Source organism: Pieris brassicae, chromosome 2, assembly GCF_905147105.1.
Source record: "Pieris brassicae chromosome 2, ilPieBrab1.1, whole genome shotgun sequence".
NCBI classification, from domain to species: domain Eukaryota; kingdom Metazoa; phylum Arthropoda; class Insecta; order Lepidoptera; family Pieridae; genus Pieris; species Pieris brassicae.
This window is the reverse complement of record NC_059666.1, coordinates 12,474,785-12,494,635: the sequence shown is the minus strand read 5'-3', so window position 1 is coordinate 12,494,635 and position 19,851 is coordinate 12,474,785. Positions and strand designations below refer to the sequence as shown.

The 19,851-nt window shown below is 36.2% G+C and overlaps 1 protein-coding gene and 1 long non-coding RNA gene across 2 annotated transcripts; one reads left to right on the top strand and one right to left on the bottom strand.

Annotated features, from left to right (window-relative positions):
* Positions 1-5,473: 5,473 nt before the first annotated feature.
* On the bottom strand, positions 5,474-7,559 carry LOC123720300. Its single transcript, XR_006756048.1, has 4 exons — positions 7,465-7,559; positions 6,372-6,416; positions 5,908-5,976; positions 5,474-5,685 (listed from the first exon to the last, which is right to left on the bottom strand). It is a non-coding gene; the product is annotated as an uncharacterized LOC123720300 (long non-coding RNA).
* Positions 7,560-12,617: 5,058 nt separating this feature from the next.
* Positions 12,618-14,188, top strand: LOC123720169 (spherulin-2A-like). The gene is made up of 2 exons (XM_045676690.1): positions 12,618-12,735; positions 13,250-14,188. Exon 2 carries the CDS (start codon positions 13,257-13,259, stop codon positions 14,139-14,141), a length of 885 nt encoding a protein of 294 aa, XP_045532646.1. The 5' UTR covers positions 12,618-12,735; positions 13,250-13,256; the 3' UTR covers positions 14,142-14,188.
* Positions 14,189-19,851: the final 5,663 nt, after the last annotated feature.

Here is a 19,851-nt window from a genome sequence, read left to right as displayed (position 1 = left end):
AATTTTGTATTATATTCACTTCCTAGTCAATTACTTACACTAAGTGAGAACCCAATCTTAAGACAATTTTTTTCTGTTAATAATACATCTAATTGTCGAAAGACACTATCGAAATCAATCCAGCCGTTTTTAAAGTTTAATTACATACGCACAGATTGATATACACATCATAAAAATATCTATATATAACCAGATACTTTTGTAGTTATATTTAAAAATGTATCTCAAAGCTCAATACACAAAGACGACTGGACCAATTCCAGTATTTATGTTATTCTTTGAACTCTGAGGAAGATTTTTATGGAGAGAAAAATTGCGACCGAAAATCGTAACAACCTCTGTGGAGTAACATAGCAAAATGTTCCGTATGTTAGGCTCAGTAAATAATAATAAGGTGTTTTTATAAATGTTTGTGATCAATACTGTGAACAAATTGTGTCGAATTTACAATAATACTCTCATGAAACACGACTCTGTGGACATTTTCAGCAACTCATCGCGTGCGCAATATCGCTGGCTTCTCGATTGTGAGAACGTTGTTAGATGTGGTCTTGCGTCTTAAGTTCTCATGTCATTTTCACACATGTAAATTTTCCTAATATTTAATTAGGGTTCAAGTTGAAAAGTACTGAAACTTTTGCCATGGCATGCCAAATCCTTCTTAGATGTACATAGGTACTTACTTAGTTTGGATAAGAACAAATCGAAAACCTGTGCTGTGCAGTGAACCACATTACGAACGTGTGAGTTATTATCGTATTGAGCGATGTACATTGCAGGTTTTAATGCTTCAGAAATCAATTATCAACCAATGTAGTCAGTAGTGTTATACTATTGCGTCTAAAGCAGTGATTCCCAACCGTTTTTGTGCCATGCCTTAACCTTTCTTAAATTATATATTTTAGGCAGAAATTACTAGGGAATTGAAAAGGTTATTGAAAAACAGTAATTTTTCAAAACATAATTAAAATAAACTAAAACTTGAATTCTCAAAAAATAATAAATTTTTTAATAGAACCCCCCCCCCCCCCCCCCTATGAATAAATCATCCTGTAGGGCGTGGACTGGACGTTGGGAAACACTGCCTTAAAATATATTCGTATCTCAGCAGCTCGTCTGGAGCGCTGTCAAATTGAGTATAAAAATGGATTGACTTGAGCTTCTCGTATACGGGCCTAAGTATTATTTCATTAAGTATAAAAGAAATTTATATCCAAGATTATTACGATAAACTAAATTTTCGTGTCCAGTCCAGCGCTCTATGGTTTACATGATATTACAGAAAAAAAATCTAAGTTACATTTTGTATGTAATTTTTTAATAGTCCGTTATAATTAATTCTGTGCAATAAAATCATTTATATTGAATATAGTAAAGAACGCTGTCGTATGCTATTGTAGTCAATGAAAAAGGTTGCACTAGGCTTTGTTTATTCATAAGATTTAGATTTTATAAGTGTTTAGGTAATATATTGATAATTTTAATAATTTGTCTCTAGATACTTTAGGAATGTAATGGACTACTCGACGTTACTAACTGTTATCCGTTAGTTAAAACGTCTCACTGTTCATGAGATGACTTGAACGACAGTTTTAAACTGACAGTAGATATAGATATTAGTGCCAGAATGTAGATGTAATTTACTCATTTTATTTATTTTAATATCGCTAGTTGTTACTCAAGTCATTCACAACAGTCTGTAGTTGATGTAGTATAAGACTATTATATTGAGGATTATTAAGCTATGTCTCTTACTGAATAGTAAATATTGCATTCGTGATGAAGCTGTTAGGTATTTGTATAGAAAACAATTCTAAATTACTCGAGTAATAAGTTTGTTATTGTATGATCACCATGGCTGGTATAGCATACTAGATGTATTTAAACCCTGTATATTTTTTTATCTAGTGTGATGTTGTATACAGACACCTTTATTACAACAAATTATTAATGATAAATTACTATCACGTGTTTAGTTCGATGGCGTTTGTTAGAGGGTGTTCAAACTTCAAGTGTATGTTAAATGTAACTTTAATTGTTTAAAACATGAGCTTATAACATAAACTTAGGGGTAGTGGGGTTGCGACGCTTGGATTAACAAAAAACTGACTTATTAAAGGTTGTCTAACTGACACTTATCTTACCTATAAAGAATATAAGTGTAGTCGACCTACTGGACATTATCGGCAACGATAATGTTATATTACAATGTATGAGTGTGGGAAAAAGTAAAGCGTTCATTTTGGCTTCAAGCGTGCTATGATTACTGTTATTTGGTCTAATTATTAACTAAATATATATAGGGCGTCCCGAAACGCCCTGGGGCGGCCTATGTGTGTAACTTAACTTAAGTATATCAAAGTTAGTTTATCATTTAAAAAATATATTTTTTATTTTGAATTTTGTATTAAATCTTAACTAAACAATTTCACAGCATTTACGATCTAAACTTAAACCTGTTACGAAATACGACTGAAGAAATCACATCAAAATCATCACGCAATCATATGCGAAAAACCGTACCACACTTTATTATAAGGTACGAGTGGCAACCCTGGCTTATCCATATATTGTTTTTGAATGCCTTAGCAAACCTTTTCGGAGTAATGCTAGTCCAACAAATATCGTACATAATTGTTAATTTTAGAAAGAAGCCCTAAACATCCAATCGCCATCTTTGTTAAATGCATCTAGTAGGCTATGAAACGGTTTGAATCTCATTGAGACATGTCAAATTTAATATGAAATTGTATAAATGTAAATTTGCGAAAGTGCTTTTGCTCGATGTTTTCGAGGTTATTTTTAACAATTAGGTCTTTTAATGAAAACGAAATTGTAAAATGTCAACTGAGTGATGACAATTGAACTGTAAAGTTTGACGTATTTAAGTGTATAATTGGCGTATGTAAGTGAATTGTAATCCTTAGTTAAGTTCTTGTGATATAGACTGAACATTTTATTTTACTGATTTTTTATATTTTTAACTTCGTATTGATAAAGGAATTTGCATTGCGAGTTTTTTCATAAATAAATAATGTATGTAATTATTGGTGTTTTATTTGCATGACCTGATGAATTTTATGTCTAGGTAGCTTCGGGTTTACAGTCTTGATGGGACCAAAAATATAAATTGTCATTGATTACCCGTTTTCGAGGAGGAGGTTTTCCATCCGTAACTCCTACGCTTTATCCCAATAGCAACACTCGCCTTTTGTCTATAGTATTACACTGTCTTTAAAGATTTGGCTGTCTGTATAAAAAATGCTTTACAAAAATTAATAATTACTACATATCAATCATTAAGTTGAGAGAAGCCATTTTTCCCACTACGCGCTTTATTGCCTACACAGCATAATCCAGCTGGGGTATGAACCTACGATCTCAGGAACGCACACTTAGTCCAGACAGGTCTGTACGCAAGAAAATAATAATCTGCATATATATATTTACCTAAAGTTGCAATTTTAATAAGTAAAATATGATACCTATAACAAAAAAATGCAAATGCAAGTTATTACGTGACTTACTTACACGCAAAAAAAAACAGAAAGTGTTGTACTTTTATAAATCATTAGCTGAGTTACCATTGTATAACTGAATAATATAAATATACCTATGTTTTGGAGCTTTATAATATACCACCAAGATATAAGATTTTATTGATTCCCGTACGAATGCTTGAGTTAGAAAAGGTACCAATGACAAGACGGCAAAAGTACATATATAGCAATGATACATACTTTGATAAATTACGTATATTCTATTTGAAAAAATCTACTTTTGTTACCATACAAAACTCCAATTTCATATGTAAGGCTTTGTACAGCTACTAAAGAAAAATATGCTGATCGATAAATATATTATATACTAGCTGCCCCCGCGAACTTCGTTTCTCCTTAATGTGGTTTTATTTAGCCTTAATATTGTGACACGAAAGAATGATTTCGACTGTACGAGACTGTATTATCGTATAGTGACGATAATTAGAATTTGATTTACACTTCGGTCTAAGTAACACGTGGTTGGCTATGCTAACACCAAAAATTAAAAAGTAGAAATAATTGAATTTCACGGTATTTCGTTTACTTTTTTTTGTATGGAATCTCGCTGTTGGCCTTAAGGGCCTTTACAGCTCAGCGAGTTTGTTTTGGCGAGCGTAGCTCGGCCAGAATGGCGTTTTATCCAGGGGCTAGCGCAAGGGCGTCTCCTGTGAGACTCGAACCTCGGCTTGGGCCGTTGCGGGGTGGTCAATCGCCTGAAGGGCAGGACAGAATGTCACTGGAGTGAGCGAAGTAAAGGTCCTCGCCTTCCCCGGTGAAGGCGGTTTTTTACTCTAATCTGTGATTGGCTATTTTTATTAGTATTGGCCGCGCGGGCGGCTTTTAATTTATTGTTAGCTACGGTAATTGGATCGTCCGGATCCGTTAGTGTGTGTCGAGGCCTCCTACGAGCCTTTTTTGTCGGGAAGGGGTAATAGTTGATGCTTTTATGCACCATCGGATCGGGATGGTGTTTAGCCTTGTCAAAGTGGCGTGTGGACGCCAACTTCATCTATAGGGAGCTCCAGGTGGAGATCGACGTTTCTCACATAAAAGGGCGCACCGGTCGCGATTCTCATGAATCGCGACTGAAGCACCTGTAGCCGCTGAATATAGGAGGGGGCACATTTCGTTTACTACAAAATAAATTTAATTTATACTTTAGCCTCAATAACACGTGGTAATCATGATATTGAAATGGACACGTTTGTCGGTTTACCATAGCAGTGCCATCTATTGATTACTTACTCAATCCAGTCGACAAGTATCGACATCTGTTAGAATATTTTAGAGTTAACAGATAATTGTGACTGTCAATTAATTATAGAAAAATAATTTGCAATAAAATAAAATTGCGACTATAATTAAAGATCTAAGCTATCCTATCTCTTAAGTTGGACCAGGCTGCTCACGGTGTGCAAATTTAATTTAAAATCGGTTGAGTAGTTTAGGAGTCCATCGCGGACAAACATCGTGACAGGAGATTTATATAAATTAAGATTTATAACAAGTTTTTTAGAATATAACATTTGTCGCTCACTACTAAACTTTTGGTTAAAGTATTTAACGCCACTCACGTGGCCTGTGTGGGAGCAGTGTTGTCCTAGTGTGCAACTCTCGTCCCTGAGGTCGTAGGTTCGAACCGCTGTGCGCCAATTCTATGAAAACGTCGTGAGGTAACCGGCTTGCATTATACCTAACAAGGTGTGTGTCAGGCACAGGAGGCTGATCACCTACTTGCTATTAGATTGACAAATGATGATAAAGTAGTTACAGACATTTGAAGCCAAGACCTAAAAAGGCTGTAATGCCAATGATTTATTTTATTTTTTTGTGGCCTGTTATTGGACTCTTACGTTAAATATAAATATTACCTACCTTCTCTTAAATTATTTTTAGTATCATATTAGGACAAATTGTAATAAGTTAAGTGATGACATTGTTTAAAGCAAATTTATTTAAAAACGGTTTTCTTGTAGAACTTGGAAAAATATCACAACAAGTAAATTGGCGGAATATTTTATCTTTTAAGAATTTTCAAGTGTTCTCTTCTATTTAGCCTTTCCGGTTTTAGCTTTTTAATATCATTTCGAAATCTTATTTGCAGTTTATATAAATCTGCTACTTCTTGTGGATCGCCTGGTATCTGAAAAAAAAAACAAAATTATTCTCGGCTTTTCTTGATGTCTCGTTGGTTGAATTTTGACCTGGGCTTTGGATTGGTAGTTCAAAATCTACTGCACTAATGAAATTAACAATATGTAATGTTTTAAATATACACACGTGGTATTGTATTATATACATAATATTAATATATTTTTTTTAAAATAAGTATATATTATAACTTTTCATTAAAATAGATACGTACCTTTTCACTTCCATAACAAGTTGGATGCCCCGGACGAAAAATACAAATTCGCTGTTTATGATGAATGACCTAGAAGAAGATTTATCAAAACAACATCTCATTTTAACCAGAAAGTTGATTTATATGTAGGCACGTAATACTAGAAATAGACTTCTAACATAAGATTCTTTAAACCTTGAGGACGCTATTTCTACCACGCTCAGCCATTAACCCACGAACGAACACAAGAATTGGGTTTTATTTATATAAATGACCTGAAAATTAATCAGTATTATATTTTAATAATAACACAGTAGCCATTTGCATTCATTAATTCGTATTTAATAACATATTTTAGGTACTGTACTATATGTAGAATATGATTGTCACAGTGGCGACCACAATTTTTGTTATAGCTTCATTAACTTAAGTTTTTTTAATCAGAGGTGTTTGGACAATTATTTTATTAAAAGAAAAAGCTATACCTGGGCAGTCTCAAATGGGATATCTTCTAGCGAATCTGATGAATCCTAGAAATAGTTTAATATAAATAGACACATGATATTGAGATAGAAATGTTTAAAGTGTACCTATTTATATTCAAAAATATAAATAAAGGTAAGCATGTAAGTACGTATTTCTTCTTTCTGAAGTCTCTATTGCGAGGGCCCCTCTTAAGTGGTTTCCCTCCTGTCTGATATTTGTTTTGAGAATAAAAATACACACTCAAATTACGTATAAAAAGTGGTTCCTCCCGTCTTAGGATTAAGTCACTAGTAAATAACCCTTGATTCTCATAAGTTACTTTTACTGGGTTCGATTTCCATTAAAACATTCCCACGGCACTTTCTGTTTTGGTTAGTGGTCTAGAAATGGTTTTACTTTAACCTGTACACAAACTTGCCTATTTAAAAAGTACATTAGCATATATCTAGTACGTATTGAAGTATTTTGGTCGTTTCGATACTACGATACGATATTCATATAAAAAAATGTCTTTATTCCTTATCTTTGATTTGGGAATCCCAAGGAGGATTTTGCTGTCGCCTTTTGCTTGATAAAACATTACATACACACACAATACGACACAGAATATATTTTTTTTAAAGTTACCAGGGATATATACGAATTAAAGAGAAATTACAGATCGTTTGTTAATAAAATGGCAAATTCATAACAATATTAAATTTATTTCATTTTAAAAAAATTACGTAAGTAATAAATGTTTGTATTCATTCATGTAGTACGGTTCACGTGGACGAAGTCGCGGCTAGAACTTGAACATGGTGACTCATATTCTGGACAGGTCGGGTCTACAATAACAGGTGTTTAACGTTTTTGATCAAATCAAAAAATCTGTATTTCAATAAGATTTCATCTCGATACAAATTCACAAAAACCAAACGGAAATTTTCATAACAGTTTTTTTTTAAATAAAATATATTTTATATATGGGAATAAATGGTCTGTGTAATCTCTGAGATCTATAATTTAAAATTAATAGCAGAAGCCATGGCAATAAACCTAGCTAGTAAACACGTGATAAAAAACGCTGAATAAATAAACAAAAATACATACTGCTGCAAATACGCCAACGCAGCATAAGAGAAATATTATCATCATCACAAACTAGCGATATCAAAGTCCAATTTAATAATGAAATTACGTTGTATGATGAACGAATTGATTTAGATTTTAAATTACTTCAATTGTTTTTAATTAGAATTCTTAAACAAGACAATTGTTTACGCCCATATTGTCTGAAAACATAACATACTGTACTTTTTTACATTCCGGGAGTCCGGCGCTGTTACTCCGAATCATATTTACTATAAAATTCGTTTTATTTATAGGTCATGATTGAACAGGATAGGACATGGTTAGAGGTGTTTATGTAGAAGACTTTAAAAGATGTTAGAGAGGTAATCGTATGGAATCGGGGAGCGTATTTTAAGAATTTAAGTTCATCGTTAAGATAGGAGGGATTTCTGGGATTGAAAAGGATTATGTCACGCCTAAGTCGAATCTTACCCCCAACAAATCAAATTCAAATTTATTTATTAATTTAGATAACACATTACAGTTATGAACGTCATTTTATATTTACTAATATATAAAATAATATCAACCCATCAAAAACAAACTTACTCTAAATACTCTTTACAAACAGGAGAGTTCTTGGACCGCACAGACTTCCTTTAAAACTCTTCAACACTGAACCCAAACTTAAGAATGAAATTAAGTACTTAGGTGTGATTTTGGACAGTAAATTGCTCAGGAATAAACACCTAGAACACAAACTAAACAAAGCAACGATCGCCTTCTATCAATGCAAAAATATGCTTGGCGTGAAACGGGGCTTTTCGCCTAAAATAACTATATGGCTATACACTGCCATAATCAGGCCAATGGTGCCCTGATTTGGTGGCCAAGATCAGAAATTCAAACGGCAATCACGAAACTAGGACGCTGGGTCCGCTGCTAGCGGTTGCTTGAGAACAACTCCAGCTGCAGCAATGGAGATAGCCCTGCAGATCGTACATCTGGCCTTACACATACAGCAGGAGGCAGCCCTAGCTGCCATCAGGCTTATGATGTTGGATCTATGGAGAAGAAATCACTATGTGCACACACAGTGATTCTCAACAGGGCAATAAAGTACAAACATCTGATAGCTGCGCCACGTAATAGAATCACTAACCAACTACTATTGAACAGGAAATATCATATACAACTGAGAGAAGAGGATCATGATCAGTCCTCCTGAATGAGCTACGTTTATACACTGATGGATCAAAAACAGGGTGTGGTTCAGGCGCTGGCATATTCTCTCCTGATCTCAACATCAACATACATGTGAATGTGTTGCTCTAACCGAAGCAGCCTGAGCCGTGCAGCGGTTAGGAATTAATTACTTTCGCATTAAGTTTATATCCGACAGTGCATCCGTACTGATGGCGCTCGGAAACAAAAATACAAACAGCAAACTAATACTGGAGTGTCACGAAGCACTGGAGGCAATAGCTCTAACCAACAGAGTTACCTTGCAGTGGATAAAGGGACGCAGTGGTTCTCTCGGCAATGATGCTGCCGACGAGCTTGCGAGAAGAGGCTCGAGAGGAAAGATGCCTGCTGGCCCGTATCCGCTCCTCCCCTTGCCCTTCTCGCTAGTGCGAAACTGGATTCGGCAGAAATCCGCTGAATTCCAGCATCAACGATGGTCGCGAAGTGTGGATTGCAAACAGTCCAAAATGGCTCCGCCAGCTGTGAACCCGCGACTTACTAAGCGACTTCTAAACCTAAATAAATGTAACGTAGTCTCAAAACAATGATAGGGACAATTACGGGCCATTGTCTCCTTAATAAACATCTTTGTGTCCTAGGTGCGACAGACAGCCCCTTGTGCAGAGGCTGTTTCGGCGCAGAGGAATCAGTCACCCACGTAGTCCTGGAATGCGAGGCTGTGGCTAATCAACGCACGCAAATCCTCGGAACAGTGAGGTCGCTCCGCGACTCTGTGAAGTGCCCAGGAGACTTCTGTGCTTCTGAAAGGAGTTAGGCTGGCTAAATTAGCCAGGACTTAACGCACAACGGACTTATTACGAGTCTAAGTGCGGAAATTGAGTCCACCTTATTTACTAACCTTATCTAATATTACTATTTTAAGACAGTAATTCTTAAATCAGTATGTATGGTTTTACTTGAACCTGTTCACAAACTTGCCTATTTAAAAAGTACATTTGCATATATCTAGTACGTATTGAGGTATTTTGGTCGTTTCGATACTACGTATGATGATAATATCGTATGATATTCATATAAAAAAATGTGTTTATTCCTTAGAAAACCCCAAGGAGGATTTTGCTTGATAAAACAGTGTGTACATACAAACACAATGAGACACAGAATATATATTTTTTTAAACAGTTACCAGGGATAAATAAGGATTAAAGAGAAAGCACGCATGTTACATATAAAAAAGAATTAAAAAGTTCATACATCATAAAAAGGATATTTATTTATGCTATTTTTATTTTGTAATTGTACATTTACAAAAGATACGATACGATGGTATAATATGGTTATGTTCTTCTTGTCTCTGTCCGTATCACATATTAGTGTCCGCTCATCCACAATTGAGCGTTTTTGAGGCTATTTTTCCTAGTAGTATAACTATATGGGTCCAGCTGTCCACTGAGGTATCCAAAACGAACCAATTCGACTAAGGATGCTTCAAGGAGTGTACCACTTGTTAAACTTACTCGAAAACTCTCTACATCATCCATTTGCGATCCAGGACAAGCGGGCTATTTCCGAATAAAATAAAAATATACTTACAAACATCTATATATTTTACACAAAATGTGTTATTGAAGAGCATATTATAAATTCATATGTCATATGAAGTGTGTCTTGTCCTGTGCCAGACGCAGGAACTCATCCGCAGTCGCAAAACCCGTCCACGCCCTAATGATGCGAAGCCATGATTTCTTACTTCTACCAGCACGCTGTTCACCCTGTATAAAATCATTATAATTACTTGAAGGAGGTGGTAGCGCTCATGGCCCAAGATACTCAACTTTTCGTTGTTTAACAATTTCATATTTATATTAATTTTCGTCATGATACATATTAGGCTTAAAATAAAACATTCTAAATGTTTTATTTTATTTATTTTATCAGATATTATTTTGATGATTTCAATTAGCCAGTAAGGCTGGGAGAAAAATTATTAGAATAAAGAATGTTTTTGCTGATGGAAGTCATTATTTGGGTGGGTTTCGAGAAGCTTCAAAAGCACAAAGTATACTGTAAGTCATATTAATATCTATTAAAAAAAACAAGTTATTTATCGCTCAGAATCGTCGCAAATTCCAGGCAACCACAAAGGATATTACAAAAGATTGTAAAACGATCCGAACATCGGAATACGGCCAAAATTTATTTTTATTTGACAAGAAAAAGTTGGTTAAAAAGAGAAAAACTAAAAATTTGCAATGGCCAACGCATGTGTTTATTTTTTAGGCAACACTATTCCTTGACATAAATAGTTGAAACCCAAATTACATTATTAGCCCAAAAACAACTGGGCTGCCACAAAAAAATATTACAATTAGAACAATCCCTGAATAACGTAGGCTGTTTTTATACGCTAGTATATAAAATATTTCATCTGAGTTTTTATTTGTGATTACGCAATAACCGTTTCACAACTAAACCTTATTACCAGTAAATCGGTACCACATAGCCGATGAAATCGCGTACCCCTTGTGAAGATTTTAGATTCTTATTCATTTCAATAATATGTGTTCCTTATCGATTACGGCCAAAGCTTAGCTTATTTTTTAAAGAGCCGTAATATAGCAAGTCGACGTTTATTAAAACATAATCATAACAATAAAATATACAGTATTTACAATTTTCTTAATCAACATAGTAATAATAATTAAAAATTGATAAAACGAAAATTTTAACAAATTTAAAATGGTCCCTGTGGCAGTGTACCTCATACGCTGGCAGCATTTCCTTGGTATATTGCGATACTTATTAGTTGAGTGAAGAAAACACCAGCTCTGGTTACCGGTACTATGAAATTATTATATCATTTTACTGAATTGTTTCGTGTTAGAGCAGTGATGGCGTGCCTTTAGCACACGACTCTTATCCTTTAAGGTTCGGATCCTTGGCTGTGCACCAATTGACATTCTTTCTACGTGCGCATTTAACACTCGTACGGAGAACTTCGTGAGGAAACCGTCGTCTTTTTTTGGTCAATCTGGTCACGGGTGGACAGAAGAGGCGTGTGGATGCCACGTTTGTATTAGATTATAAAGATAATTTACTAGAGGTATAAGAAAACTTGGTAAACTATAATGTAAAGAGCATTGTTGGCCTAGTGGCTTCAGCGTGCAACTCTCATCCGTGATGTCGTAGGTTCGATCCCCGGCTGTGCAGCAATGAACTTTCTGTCTATGTGCGCATTACACATTTGCTCAAACGGAAACCGGCTTGCCTTAGACCGAAAAAGTTGACAGCGTGTGTCAGGCATGATAACCCTGATTTCTATACTTCACGAAAGATATACAGAAATCTGTTAGGTTCAGGCTCTGCTAAAACTAAAAAAAAAATACTTATGACCAAACATTATAATAATATTCGGCGACAAAATAATTATCAAAGTATGTAAAACATGAACGAAGTCAGCGTATAAGCCTATTGACACATGTGTAAAATTAAGGCCGATCTACAAAAATTGCTTAGCTATTAATAAAATGATTCGTACACAATATCTAAAATAAGCAGGTTAAAATTTGTTACAGTAAAACTAAACTGGTATTTTGTGAAAAAAGTAGTATTTTAAAATCTATTATAATTATTTCAAATTCTCTTGGACAACGGGAATAGAGTGGTAAGGGCCAGTATATTTTTTTTTTATAGTACAGGAGGCAAACGGTCAGGACGACCGTTTGCCTCCTGTACGGAGACTCTCAATGCCAGAAGACTCTCGAGTTCTTTGCCGGCCTTTTATTAATTAGTACGCTCATTTCTTGAAGGACCCTAAGTCGAATTGGTTTGCAAATACTCCGGTGGGCAGCTAGTTTCACATACTGGTTGTCCGCGGTGTAAACTGCTTTTAAAAACGCTCAGTTCTGGATATAACAAATATATTGGATATAATCTAATTACTTATATATATTTGTTATTTTGAATTAATCTAGCCAATTTAAAAATATCCAGCCAAGCGTATTGAGGGTAACGCGCAATGTACCAGTCATTAGTTTTTTTCGTATAAAATGCATAATTTTCGGCTGATTATTACACTTGAGACGTGACATCCGAAGATAACTGGTGAGTTCTATTTATTTTATTATTATTTTCATTTGTGTTTAAAAATTGGTGGTGCCTCTGGTCCCTATTTATATTGTCCCGAAGAATAATCTTGTGTCCTATAAAGCCAAACAGACACAGATTAATATCTGTACTCAAGCAGATCTTGGTGGATTTATTTTATATGAAAGCATAAAGAATTTTTTGTGTACCTGTAAAACTGGATACTCTAGACATCATCCGATTTGTCCCTCCGTTCAGAAGATCGCGCTTTGAAAAAACTCTCCAATATCAAAATTGAGCATTCTGATAAATGAGCTAGGTCTGGATCCATAGTTGCTCGTCTCACACTTTCGAATCAATTCTCGTTTACTTATTAAAATGTATGAAGCTATCTATCTATTTTGTTTTCTCTTCGTACATGTATGTTAAATCTTGTAATTTATGTACCAAATAGGTCATATTTTACATTCCACAGATTCACGATTGTTTGGTTACTATATTCCATGCAATTAACAATTATTTACTTTTACAGATCCACCATGGTTTTCAAACTTCTACTCCTTCTACCTGCACTGGCAATCGCCAAGATCGAGGTAGAGCTTTCTGGCATATTTGAGAAAGATCTTCACCTAGCCTTCTCAGGAGAGGAGATTGACGTCATCAGTGACCGCGAAAGAGACTCCTTTAAATTAAACGACAGAAATGTGAAAACAGGCGTAGAAGCCTACTTCGGCGGTTGGCCTGACGATGTTTACTTGAGAAGCCCAACCCCATGGGGAGATCTATTCAAGTCCTACGGATGGTCCGAAGTTAGAAGAACGCTCGTCCCCAAAAGAGGCCGCATTCTATCCATGACATCCGAACCACAGGTTGTCATGCAGCAAATCTTCGAGAACAACAGCTCCAAACCCGCCACCTTCAATGTTGGGATATCCCAATCCCTTCAAAACACTATGAGCTCTTCCTGGAGTCAGTCAGAAGACCTTACCATTCATTCTGAGATCGGCTTTGATTTCGTTATTGACTTCGCTAACATTGCTGGAAAGACTTCAATGGTGTTTTCTTCGAGTTATGGAAGCAGCAGCCAGAAATCTCAGACTGTGACTGTTGGATCTTCATCCCATGTCGATGTTTTGTTACAACCTGGCCAGTCTGTTTTGGCTGAGCTCCACGCAACCAGAGGGTCCTTGAAGGTTGAGATGGAATACGAGGCCAGTGTATCTGGAGACGTCGCCGTAAACTACAACACGCCGTACAAGGGTCATCATTTCTGGGGTCTTAGCGTTGAGGCTGTGATGAGTAAAGCCGGTATGAGCGATCACCTGACATCAAAACAGGTCATTGAAGTCGGCTTCTTCACCAGCTCCAACGTAGTAGTGTATGACAGAAAGTCAAATGATCGTATGATGGCCATAGCTCTTTAGATTATTACTGTATTAGTTTCTAAATAAAATATTAATTTCAGTGAATACTTATTTTGTTTTCATTTAGTACATTATAGGCTTCAAATAATCGTTTTTAAACATTTATTAACTAACTCAACAACTCACATAATACACAAAACGCTGAGTTGTTATACAGAACAATGTGTATGGAATAGAAGTCGTGGTTATTGTTGCACCCTCCCTCGCGAGGGGGGTGTTTTGTCTTGTTCGGGGCGTATGCCCCCTTCAAGTGGTGTATATATTCGCGCCCTGCTGATACAGGGCGGTACGGGGGCGGGCATATAGCCCTTGGTGAGGGCTGCAGGCGCGCGGGGAGACTCAGTCTCTACCCGCTGCGCGCAGCCGATGGGGTCGTGTCCGGAGTGTCAAGTCCGGGTGATGAGGAGGGGGCCAAGGAGTAGTCTCGACTTGGCCCTGGTGTCATGATAGGTGGTATCGGGCAGCTAGCGCGGCTCGCGGTCAAGCTCCGCCGGGTGAGACCCCCGGTGGCCCCGGGGGAGGCCCAGCGAGGCGACCAGCGGTCGAAGCCGCAGCTGCTGCCCTGGTGTCGTCGGGACCCGCGGAGAAGAGCTCACGCGGGTACTTGTATCGGTTGGGCGGCCTGGAGTGCCACGGCGCGATGTTTTGGAGGTGAGGATGTTGAGAGGCGTCCGCTCGATCAAACATCCTCATCGCGAGCCGTGCGACGAACTCGTCGATCGACTCCATCCGCAAGTCTCGCGCTATGGTGGCGTTCCTCACGTAGCGTGGTGCCTTTACTGCGCGTCGTAAGACGGTGTTTTGCACGATGCGCAGTCTTCGGCGGTTGGTCTCGCTGGCATAGGAGAACCACGCCGGTGCCGCGTACGTGAGGTGAGGGCGCACATACAGTTTGTATAGCGCGAGCTTGGTGCGGAGGGGTAGGTTGCCTGTGATCAGTGGGCGAAGCGTGTGCGTCGCCCACTTGGCGCTCCTTACAGCCCTGGAGATGTGGTGCTTCATGGTAAGACTCCGGTCTATGGTGACCCCTAGATAGGTGACCGGCGACTTCCACGGCACGTCTCGATCCAGGAAGCGTAAGGGTGGGAATAGAAGTGCTCACCACAATTTTTTTTTAGATCATCGACTATAAATGACACTGACACTGACACGACATGCAAAACTAGACATTTTATTTAAAATTGAAAATTTTATCTCTTCCCTATATGTATATTTTAGAAATGTCCTTATTCGTTGACAAACACATAAATATTTTAAGTCAACGGGAATGGACATCTGTCGTTAAACATAGAAATTGGATCATTTTGGAATTGTATACGAAAAACACTTGTATGGCAATTAAGATATATATATATAATTTAGATTTTTTTATTATAATAATTTCGACTTAAGCACCCTCCTTCTTTGGAATTATTTTTTTCTTCTATTGATGATTATTTGGGTGATACATTATAATTAATATTAATTTGATAACGTAATAATATATTTTAATAGTGTAATATTTTATGACTACAAATAATATAAGATCTGACTATAGGCCCCGTGCGTATCGCGATGGGCCTAGTGTTGCGCCATCTCGCGGAACAGTGGTGACAATACATAGATGTCCAGCTGACTGGCGCGTTCCCAAGTAGTATATGATTCATACGCACTTCGAGGTCATTATTAATCGAAAATAATTATCGTTATGACCTCCACGATAATCCAATGTGGTTTTCAATCAATCTATTTACATTTTTTTCGTGCAAAATGGATATCAAAAGGTAAGTAATGTACCAAAAAAATTAGAAATCCAACCCTTCCGAGTGAATGTGTTGCCGCTTTCTTCCGCGAGTCTTTCGCTTTTGTTTGCCTCCTTTAAATATTTAATATTTTTTTCGCAGAACCGTTCCAGGAACGGTCTGTGCTTTATTAACATGTCCTGTAGGCCGTCACGGTCTACAGTCATCTGCATTTGTTGCTCCAGGTCGTGCCTGGACGATGCGAATATAGGGCAGTGTAGAAGCAAATGTTCCACTGTTTGCTCTTCATTACCGCAGGCACATGTTGGGCTTGTCCTAATTTTAAACCTATGCAGGTAATGGGCAAAGGCTCCGTGCCCTGTAAGAATTTGCGCCATCTGGGGAGTGAAACGCTTCTCTTTTATTAACTTATACGCTGTTCTTACATTGCCGATAAATAATTTTGTAGTTCCAGCTGTTTCACCCCCCAGGTAGCGCTCGTTCCATACTTCCAGAGTCCTCTGCCTTATCTGATGTTCTAATTTTTACACTTACTTGTATAAGGATTACAACTCGTTGAAGCAAATATGCAGGATCGTACAGTCAAACTAAATAAGTATTTTTAGAGTAATTCGATTCGATTCTAGTTTCATAGGAATTGCATTATATATATATATATATATTGCAATAAATTAATGCTTTGCTCTTTCGTTTTCCTCAATGCATGATGTATGGCACTGATGGTGGTCCTTGTGTGATTAAAAACATTATTTTTTTGTGTTGTTTTGTTCATAGCTATAAATTAATGAACCATTTGATATTTTTTTGTATCCAGTGAACACTTAATATTTCATAGGGTCAATTTCTTTGTCGCTTGGCTTTTCACTCTTACACTATTTTATTGTTATAATAATAAGAATGCATTTTTATAGTTGAAACGGCACCGCACAATAACCACGACGCAGTGTGGCTGCAAGGCCGGCTTATCGCTTCGAGGGTGTAAGCACGTCACTGCTGTTGCCATTTTCATTAACAATTAAAGTTCAAATTCGAAAACTGATCAGCCACAAGTTTGGAATCAACCATGGATAGAATTATCATCAGTGAGAACGCATTGTTAGAGATCAAATGCTCGTTCTCTTATCAAGACAAAGTGATTATAAATCATGACAAAAAAGAAGCAAACATTCCATACGTCGAAATTGATGAAGAAAACAACGTGCTTCTAAAAAAAACATCCATATTACACTCAGGTTCAAGTTTCAATGTACATTCTCAACATGCGATGATGCTATTTCTTTATTTACTCAGCCAAAGATAACGTAATTATAAGTGTACAAAGAGATGAAGATTTTTTAAGAGAGCTGGTGGTTGGAATGGTTTTATTTCACGCATTTCCTCCCGTTGTTGCGTTGATGAGAGGGAAAACTATAAAGGTTTGAAGCAAAGGTATCAAAAAGAAAAAAACTGTTATCGCGTTTTCATGTAAAAGTATTATAAAATGTTTATTTAAATATACGTAATTTATATCTAGTTATACAATCGTTAATGCACAAAATTTCTTTAATATAAATATACAATAATACAAATATTTTCATATGTGTACGTTCCATAATAAAAGTTTTATATACTACTTTGAATTGTATAACAATTCTCGTCGGTTTTATTCACTGTGTTATATCTACTTTCAATAAATCAATACATGTCTTATTAACAATTTACAATTAATAAAATTTTGTTTACTGTTTGTTTAGTTAGTGTGACTTAGGGGAGTTTTACTATTTGCAATAATGGAACACATGTGCATGGTCGCATCGATATCGGGGAGAAGTTCTATCGGTATCATTTACAAAATATTGCATAATTTTATCCTCTGAATTGCGCTCGGCATCTACTAACTTTCAGTTAGACAAATTTGCACGCCAGTTTGGACGAATATTGTTATACTTATAAAATTGAAATACAACCGTATCAGTTATCAAATAAAGAATGTCTTATGTCAGATATTTCAGCTTTTTTATTTCTGTAACATTATCATACGAATGGCAACCTTTAGGCAAACAGTTTATTAAATGTTGTACCAAACGTTATAAGAATATCATTTACGCGGCTAGCTAAACGGCTCTGTTAAGTAAAAAGGCTTGACTGTTGATTAAACGGCTATTTAAACTAGTTGGTTGTGACATATATGTTATACCTCAGTCACAGTGGCTAATTTATAACCGAAATATTGTCAATAAAATCTAGTAAAGTATAATATTTTTATATCAATGAACTGGGATTTAAATGTAGTAAGACAAAATGTTGCTAAATTCACCGTCAGATTTAATTATGGCCTTCAGGCTTAATGTAGATAGATAATTATTTATAGTATTTACAACGGACATTCAGAGTATATTCCAAACAATTAAATGATTTTTAATTTGACACAATAAAGAAATATAAAAGTATGAATAGTACAGATTATTAAAAAAACAACAGGCGTTAATAAATTACAAATAAAGCAAGAACACTGGTAATAGCTGTTATTATTGTCAGAAGATTTATAGTAAGGTGGATACCTATCGCAATTATATTTAATAATTAATAAGTCTAATATATAAGCTGCTGACTTATTGAATCTCTATATATTTAAAATTCTCGTGTATATAAAATACATACAACCCTTAATTGTCACCCCTCAAAGCCTATTTTTATTATAGTAGATAGGTTATTTTTATTGAACTAAAAAATTGAAATAATATACCTGGCTAAAGCCGTTTACCGGGTCGGCTAGTAAATAGATACAATTTTATTTATTTATTAATTACAGAAATATAGAGCAGTGATGGCCTAGTGGAGGAAACCGGTTTGCCTTAGGCCCAAAAAGTCGACGGCGTGTGTCAGGTACTGAAGGCTGATCACCTACATGCCTCTTCGATTAACAAATAATCATGAAACAGATACATAAATCTGAGGCCAAGACCTAAAAAGGTTGTAGCGCCATTGCTTTTATTACAAAAATACATACATTATTCTTACAGACTATGCCAATACGATAATGTCGAGAAACATTAAATATCACATAATATACACAATGTCGCTACTGTGAATTCACACTGCGAATATATAAACTCAGCCACACAATCCGTATCTGATAGTACCTCATCATTTTTAAATAGAATTTTGATGTGCAGCATTTACGATTGCGCGCCCTTTTATGCCAAAAAGACTTATGATCGTTAATCTCAATATTCAAATGCACCGAACTTTCCATACGATTCCAATTCCGGATACAATAAAGGATGCATATCCCTTTTCTTTATTGGTCTTAATCTTAATAACCTTAACGTCCACTTCTATGCCACATATTCCTATATACAATGTAAATTTTTCCTCCGTACTATCTAAACTTAATTGCTAGATATGAAGGTGCTTCTTTCTTTGAGTAGCCTGTATTTCTAATAATTCCACATTTCCACCACGAAGTACCTAAGTAGTGCTATTCGACTAGTTTGGTTACTAAGTCTCAAATCGCCAACTTCGCTTACCAACGCCGGTTTCCTCTTGGCCTCTTTTTTATTGAGATGTGTGTTTTCACAACACGCATCACATATATTCACGCTCATGAAACTCGAGATATTATATTTTGAGTTCCTTCAACTCCATGTGGACAGACATAGTTCCTGATTAAGTGCCTTTGCTTGGATATCCTTTAGAACTTCAAATCTAAGCTCCCGGAACTCCGACAATTAAATAAAATCATATTCTGGTCTCTCAAACACCTTGTACCACAAAGAACGGTTCGGTGGCCGTCGATATACAATCTTATACTACATAATTAGTGCTGAGTACATACCTCGTTACAATATCTTCTTAACAGGAAGAAAGGCACACAATATTATCAGCCGTAAGGATTTGGAGAAATTCAATTAGTTTGGGACCAAAGAGAGGTTAGACTGATGCTAATACCTTGCCTCACGATAGTTCTCAAAAATGCACTAAACATA

Coding starts and splice junctions, on each gene's coding strand:
- LOC123720169 (XM_045676690.1), top strand. CDS start 13,257: ATGGTTTTCAAACTTCTACTCCTTCTACCTGCACTGGCAATCGCCAAG.